At 42.1% G+C, this 8,226-nt stretch overlaps 2 protein-coding genes across 2 annotated transcripts; one reads left to right on the top strand and one right to left on the bottom strand.

Annotated features, from left to right (window-relative positions):
* The first annotated feature begins 293 nt into the window (after positions 1–293).
* LOC112187846 (loganic acid O-methyltransferase) lies at positions 294–2,155 on the top strand. The gene is made up of 3 exons (XM_024326797.2): positions 294–478; positions 554–1,240; positions 1,670–2,155. The coding sequence occupies exons 1-3, from the start codon at positions 377–379 to the stop codon at positions 2,012–2,014; spliced, it is 1,134 nt and encodes a 377-aa protein (XP_024182565.1). The 5' UTR covers positions 294–376; the 3' UTR covers positions 2,015–2,155.
* A 486-nt stretch (positions 2,156–2,641) lies between these two features.
* LOC112187847 (caffeoylshikimate esterase) lies at positions 2,642–3,987 on the bottom strand. The gene is given in 2 exon segments (XM_024326799.2): positions 2,642–3,262; positions 3,265–3,987. Coding segments are annotated over 2 exon segments (981 nt in total). The 5' UTR covers positions 3,947–3,987; the 3' UTR covers positions 2,642–2,963.
* Positions 3,988–8,226: the final 4,239 nt, after the last annotated feature.

Raw genomic sequence — 8,226 nt, 5'->3', positions numbered from 1 at the left:
AGAGTAAAAAATCATTGACATGCCACATGTAAGAACTGAAGATCAATTGGCTAACATTCTGATGAAAGTTGTCTCTAGTAAAGTATTCTACAACTCACTTGACAAGTTGGGTATTCGAGACATCTATTCCCCAACTTGAGGGGGAGTGCTGTTGAGCTGTGCCAATTTAGACTAATTGTTTGATTGATTGATTGAGTTGTAGGATAAGATATAATGATAGGATAAGGTTGCAATCATAGGGCTAAGTAGTGTAGTTGCTGAATACTTTCCTTCTGTATACAATCTGGAATCCTATATAAACCTGTGTAAAGATGAAAAAACAAAACATACAAGTTTACCAATATCTAAGAGTCTTACAGTAAGAAGAGAGAGATATATGGCAGCAGAGAAAATCAATAAATTGAGTGAAGAAGGTGAAGCATATCCAATGATAGGTGGAGATGGATCCAAAAGCTATGCCAAGAACTCCACTTACCAGGTTTTCTCTTTTTCCATACACTTCACTAACTGTTTTTACATTAGAGTATAATTGATTTCCTCTTTGATCTTGCAGAGAGGAGCTGTGGATGTTGTCAAACAAATTATAAAAATGGCAGTTGCAGAAAACCTTGACATAGAGAAGATCATGTTATCGAATCCCAACAACACGTTTAACATTGCAGATCTGGGTTGCTCAGTTGGGCCAAATACATTTTCTTCAGTTGAAAACATAATTGAAGCCGTGCAGTCCAAGTATCAAAGCCAAGTGCCGCGGCTGAGTGCATCACAAATCCCGGACTTTCAAGTTTTCTTCAACGATCACACCTGTAATGACTTCAACATGCTCTTCAGGTCCCTCCCCGATCAGAACAGGCAGCGATACTATGCCGCCGGGGTGCCTGGTTCTTTTTATGGTCGCTTATTTCCTAGAGCTTCCATTCACTTTGTTTACTCTTCTTACGCCCTTCAATGGATTTCGAGAGTGCCAAAAGAGGCAACGGACAAAGATAGCCCTGCCTGGAATAAAGGTCGGATCCATTATCTAAATTCCACGGATGAAGTAGTGAGGGCATATCAAGCGCAGCATGCTGATGACATGGAGTGCTTTTTGGATGCCAGGGCACAAGAGATTGTGTGTGGAGGTTTGATGGTACTCATCATTCCTGGTCATCAGCTTCAAGGTTCATCAAATGATTCTCATTCTTTTCTTAATGTCACATATCGGCTTTTAGGATCTTCCCTCACGGACATGGCTAGGAAGGTAAGCGATTAACAATTTCTCTTTGTTTAATATTATTGTACTAGTACTAGAAATCAATCCATAATATTTTTTAACTCAGAAATGGAATATAGGCTAAACCCAGAGATGAATGATAAATATTCCAACATGTAGCTCAATCATTGAAGTTGTTTATTCTTTAAATTAGTTCATCCGATCTGCCATAAACCCTTTGCGCCACGAATCAATCGAGATAGAGAACGTTTGGTAATTATCTAAACTAGCTAGCTTGGGTAATCAACTTTTTCAATATTGATTTGTGCCAAAGGATTAAAGATTTTATATGTAGAAGCAATTGAAGAGAAACATGTCCCATATATGTGACATAATTGTTGTTGCTATATATGTTGAATTGCAGAAGATAATTTTAATTTCTTCCTTTCTGCTGCTACATGGCTTCACTTTATGCAGGGAGTAGTTAGTGAAAACAAAGCAGATTCATTTAACATACCTATCTATCATATGTCTCCCCAAGATCTGGAAGCTGTTGTGGAGAAAAATGGATGTTTCAGCATAGAGAGTGTGGATCACTTACCTCAGATCCCGAAACTTGACACAGTTACGAAAAATGCCCAACTGATTGCGTCTCACTGTAGAGCCGTCACGGAGGAACTCTTCAAGCAGCACTTTGGAGATGAATTAGTTTTAGATGAGCTCTTTGACTTGTATCGTAAGAAACTTGAAGAGCAACCCTCCATCTTCGACTCCATGGGAACAACTACCTTTCTTGCTGTGCTTAAGCGCAAGGCAAATTGAATATGTGATATATTGAACAGATTCCTCTTGTTTAGTTTTTTCATTTTAGATTGCTGCTGATGAACAAAGTTAATCTATTTGGTGATCATTTAGCTTCAACACGTACTTCCAGCTGATGAAAGAGGTTGCAAAGATTAGGTGTCCAACCTCAATGCTCAAAAATGAAACTTCTATCAGACTTATTCGTGACCTTAAGTATATCAAGATCGATGTATACATACAACTCCAAGGAGAGTAATTTAGTGTGGTAAAAGGGGGTCCCTGAACAAGCAACCAAAAAACCTTAATAGAGTAGTCAAAGATTGAACAGAAAAATGGTCGGAGGACAATCCATTTACAAGAGGTTCATACATGAGTACATACATCAGCACAATCAATGGCATTGAGCCACCAAGGGACATCTCTAATTCTTCCATTTATAATACACTTGATGGAAACGAAGAACACGAAATGAAGCCTAATTCAGACATTGATCTCTCTTGGTCATTCTAGACACTCTGCTTCACTTTTACATTAACAAACCAAAAGAAATTCCTACCGCTGATAGTCATTATCTCCCTTGAAAGCAAGTTGCTACCTATCTCATTTGCATGATACCAAACTACAGATTATGAAAGGAAGCAAAAATTTCTCAAATCAACCAAGTAGGTAGATAGGATATAAAACTTCACATCGAAAAAACCAAAGATATAGAAAATGATCGATTGAGGATGTACTTGTCTCTCGTGATAAAACCAGAGTTCGAATCTCCTCTAACCCTTTAGAGATAAATCTATAGTTTGAATCTCACTCCTCATTTTGGATCAAAGCCAGAGTTTGAACACCTTTGCATTTAGCTTTAAGAAGTACCAAACTAAGTTAAAGATATAAACCTTATTATTACATTACGATCAAACACACATTTTGTCACATCTCATTAATCCCAAACCCAAAACCCACATTTAGTAATCTAGGGTTTAGGTCCATACTTCTCCGCCCTCTCATCGATCCACTCCCTCATATCCTTCAACACAAGGTCGGCATTCTCATCAGTCTCTCCTTGTATCAAGGAATGGTACATCCCATCGTAAATCTTCAAGCTCTTGTCCACACTCGATGCCTTCTCATACAACAGCTTCGACGACGTCGGACACGTCACCCCGTCGGCAGTCCCATGCACGGTCAGAAACGGCGCCGTTACGCGGGAGAAGTTATCCTGTATGTACTGGCACACCCTAGCAATCTCCCTCATGGTCCCCACCCTGGGGGCCCAGTGTACCTCCTCGGATTGGACGCTATGATTTTCAGCTTCTCGGGATCCTTGATGGCCTTTCCGACCATCTTGTTGTCCGGCATCGCCGCCCACGTGTCGGCGAGGCCGAACAGGAGCCCGTAGACGAAGAGGTGGAGCTTGCTGGGCTTCATGTTCTCCGGTATGACGAAGAGCGGCGCCGAGAAGATCAGGCCCGTCCACGTGTCGGGGTCGGACTGGAAGTACATGAGCATGGTAGCGGCGCCGCCCATCGACTCGCCGAAGAGGAAGGCCGGGAGGCGGCGGTAGGGCTCGCTGCGGCGGACGTGGAGGAAGTAGGAGAGGGAGGTGGCGGCGACCTTCTCCATGTCGCCGAGGTAGCAGCGGAGGCCGTCGGAGCGGCCGTGGCCGAGGAGGTCGGCGGCGAAGACGGCGTAGCCCCAGGTGGAGAAGGTGATGCAGATTTTCTGGAAGAGCCAACCGGTGTCGGAGCCGTAGCCGTGGGTCATGAAGACGGTGCCTTTGACTGGTAGGTCGGGATCCAACGGCAGGAAGCTCTGGGTGAAGATCTGGCCGTTGGGAGTAGGGAAGTAGGATTGAGTGTTGCGCACCCCTTGGGAGGCGTAGTACTCCTCCGCCGGCGTGTCACCCCAGAAATTCGGAGGCGTCTCCGGCGCCGGTGCCGATTTTTCGGTCGACATGTTTTGGTGGAAATGTTTTGAGGATAAAGGCAATATAGAGAGAAATGTTTGGGTCAGTTGTTGGGGTTGGTGAGGGGGAGTTGGTGGACTGACCTTTTGGTGGGGCCCGCCACTTAACTAAAATGGCGTTGACGTGTGGAGATTTTATAGGACCGCAGAATATCCAAAAATTATAATATTGTAGCATGGAGGTTAGTTTGGGGAAGTATGGAACTTATAGAAGGTTTTTGCGGACGGTGTCGTTTGGGGACGGTGTCGTTTGATTCCTTTAGGTAGCTTTTTGGGAGTAATTTTCAGTGAGCTCATTTTTGAGATGGTCGATTGTGCCCTTACCTACTAGCTTACCTTATGATAGCGATCCGAAAAAAAATAAAACATACTTGTTCTTACCTTATATTCTCAATAGAAATTACCTAAATAATAATCTTTGGTCAAATATTAGAAGTAACAGTATTAGTGCATTCCATCCAAATTTGGTAATTGCTTTCAATTATAGAAGGGTTTTTGTTCATGTACTCCATTTCTATGAATTTTTTTTTTTCCACTTACCCCGTTAAGTTTTTTTAATTCTCTCTTACCTAAAACATTCTAAGAAAGTCTTCACTAATACCCCATTAAGATTTTTTTTAAAATTTTTTAATACCATTTTACCCTTACCCTTTATTACTTAGAGAGAGAGAAAGAGAGAATGGAAGAGAGAAAAACCATATAAGACTTTGCCGGAGCCGGTCACCAGTCGCCTGAATCCGTTCAACTTTCGTTGGAATCCGGTCACCGATCGCTGGAATCAGGTCACCGGTAGCCGGATTCTGGCCAACTTTAGCCGGATTCCGGTCACCAACTGCCTCCCACCAGACTTTTCAGAAAACCTCACCGGAAATGTTTATTACCCAATAGAGGGGCAATAGACCTCTATTGCGCCCCAATAGACATCTATCAGTCATGTATTACCCTCCAATAGACGTCTATTGCCCCAGTAGTGTATTGCCCCCCAATATACGCATATTGCCCCCCAATAGACATCTATTGCCCACCAATAGATGTTTCGATTACCAAAATAGGAACTAATCTTCCTAAAATTATACAAATAAAACTTTGATTAAAGAAAAAAACGAGGAGATTACATCAATTCAAAACGTCTATTGCCCCCCAATAGACATCTATTGCCCCATAATAGTAACTCCCCCTCCCTTCTGGGCATTCTGCTCTGCCCCCATTTTACCCAAAAAAAAAAGGTCACAAGCAACATGACAATGATATGATACTGCTGTTGTGAATACAAAATGTTTCCTCCATTTCACCACCAAATAAGATCTATTGAACATATATGCACAACTGTTTCCATTTCCCACAAGTCTGCAACTATTGAACATAAAAATGAATCAGACCTCTTCAATACTGGCAATATACTCATCAAGGCGCAAATCATTAGCTTAGTAAGTGCATTGGCAGCACATTTTCAAACATACACAGACGGATCTCTAGCACATTTTCCCATAGCAACCACAACCAAAGGTGCAATAACATGCAGCCTAATCCTGGCCATGGCTAGCAGTGCCCATGCCATCACCAATGGGTTTGGATCCCCTAGATCCTTCTGGAAGCAATTAATCAATAGCAAAGCCTCATTCGGACGCCTGCAACATGAAATTTTACACACAATAACACAAATTCCAGCTCACAAACAACTCCAAAAGCTTATCAAGTAGTTAGTAATTCAAATTAACATACTTCTGAGCATAATGCAATAGGTACAAGTAAACTAGCCTCTTGACCTCCAGTGACTGAGTGGCTACGTTCTTAACAACCTGCAATTCCTATTCAGGAGCTTCAGAGTATATATACGATTTTCTCGGATCAAAATTTGCTGCCAAACAAGGCCTTAGGAATTAGATTTTCGAACCTGAGGGAAGAAATTAGAGACATTGAAGCCATGGGCGATGAGAGCGAGGAGGCGTTTGAGAGCTTCCTGCGGAGGCGAGAGAGAGTCGGCGCGGAGGAGAGAGAGACGGAGCCAGAGGCGAGAGAGTCGGCGTGAAGGAGAGAGAGACAGCGCCGGAGGCGAGAGAGACGGCACCGAGGTGAGAGAAACAGCGCCAGAGGGGGAGAGATCAGGATGAGAGAGTGATTGATGTCGAATGGCGTGATTATTAATCTTTAATTGGGTTGAGGGTAACATGGTCATTTGGTGTCAAATTGTGTATGTGGGAATAAAAATTTGTTACCGGGTTAAGTATGATAACTTTTGCTCATTTTGAAGCTTTGGGTCAAGGACCCATTATATAATATAACAATTGTTTAAGACATCTAGTTTGTGTGTCAGGCCCAAGGTCTGATTACTTGTCTGAGTTATAATAGAGTTTGTCTTACATATATTATCAGAGATATTTTATTCAATGTATGATTCACTTTCCATTAAGACTCATATTCTCTGGTTATAATCATCTACATAAAGAGACCTCTATTATCAATGAAAGTACAACTCAATTGTCTCCCAATTTCTGATTCCCTAAAAGACGTTATCATTGTTATTATGCCTCATTGAGATCACTGTCTGGTATAATGGTTCCTCAAATACGTAAATTTGGTAAGTCCGAGCGAGATCTCTCTCTCTCTCTCTCTCTCTCTCATGTTTTCTATGTTGCCGTACAGTCTCCCTCTCCAGTTTTCCATATCTTGTTACCCCTCTTCCACTTCACTGTCCTCCTATCTCCTCCCTCTCCACTTGTTATTGGCCTTTCTCCCCCCATGGCTGAGGCATCGATGGCATCTCAAGAGTGTGGGATCATATTCCCCAAGGATGTGATGGCACTGGTGTCTCTTGACGGCGCCAAACTTTTGGAGACTTACGCGGTGGTGGCGTTGGATCCTCTCTCCATGGATCACGGCAAGGCAAAGTCATTCTCCTTGCCCATGGCTATGCCTCCTCTCCTAGGCTCGACCCTGGTGGTGGTGGCAGTGCTGTTTTGCCATGGTGATGATGACGTGCCGGCGATATGGAGCATCGATCCGGGTGGTGACATGCTGCTTGCAGCAACCTGCTTCTAGGATGGCTAGGGTTTGATTCAGGTTCTAGGGTTTGTTGGGGTCTGAATGTAGGCCTAGCCCATTCTATTTTATTTTTATCTTCTTTTTTCCCTTTTGTTGTTGGGCTTAGAAGTGACATGCCAAGCTTAACACATTGGGTGTAGGTTTTTATTTTTTATTTTTTAGTTTTTCGTATGCGAAAAATGGTGGCACGTGCTTTTTTAGTATGGTCGTGATTGGCTTACATACCCACTATTGTTCCGTATATGTAGGGCTCTTGCAATTGGAGTGTGTTACTATTTAGAAGTTGGGTTAAGTATTGTTTACTCCCTAAACTTTCAAGGAAAAAACAGTTCAGTCCCTCACTTTTTAATTTCACACGTTTACTCCTTCATCTCTCAATTTTGGACCAATAGGTCCATTTCGTTAACTCTCCGTTAAACTATACTGTTAAATGCTGACGTGGCTAATCCTTTAATGCCAACTCAGCTTGATGAGACCCATTTTAAAGATAAATACCTATTATAGCCCTAACTATGTTAAAAAAAATTGAAAACCTATCGTAAATACCTTTTCTCTTCTTTAGCTTCTAGAAAAGCACAAACGCTGAGACTCAAGAACCAGTCTTGGTTAGGGAGGATCTAGCAACTGTCCGACACCAGAATTAGTGAGGTGGGTAGGGGAGTCCATCTCAAGAGGGCACACCAACTAGACCAGCCGCTAGATTCGATTTGCGAGGAGCCCAATGCCACGAAGAGTTATGGATTCACCTGCAAAAAAGCATTAATTTGAGAGATTATAGGGTTGATTATCCAATTGATGGGCTTTGTTGTTCCATTAATACTATTAATTAATCCTTGCCAGTGAAGGTCGCAGCTTTAATAGCAGCACGGGGTTCTGCTTCAAGAGCGGTAGTGAATATTTGAGCTGCAAATTTCAACTCCATCCTCTATTTCTTATCCTTTCCTACCGACAAAGAAAAATATATACAATAAAGCTAGTGATACATTGTAATTGTTCATTATTCTACAATTTATAAGCTCATTCATCCAATTCCTTAACTTTTATACCAAATCCCAATCTGAAAGACTGAAACCTTAGAACATGTATCAATTAAGCTTTACCCAATCCCAATCCCAATTTATTAATGTTCCAAAAACTGTATAGAAGCAGGGAGAGATCAATCTTTTCTTCCTCGATTCATCGCATCCACCGTTGGACCCAATTCCTTGTTCCTTCACCCCTTTTATGGC

This window comes from Rosa chinensis, chromosome 2, assembly GCF_002994745.2.
Source record: "Rosa chinensis cultivar Old Blush chromosome 2, RchiOBHm-V2, whole genome shotgun sequence".
Lineage (NCBI taxonomy): Eukaryota > Viridiplantae > Streptophyta > Magnoliopsida > Rosales > Rosaceae > Rosa > Rosa chinensis.
This window is presented reverse-complemented; position numbering and strand designations above follow the sequence as displayed.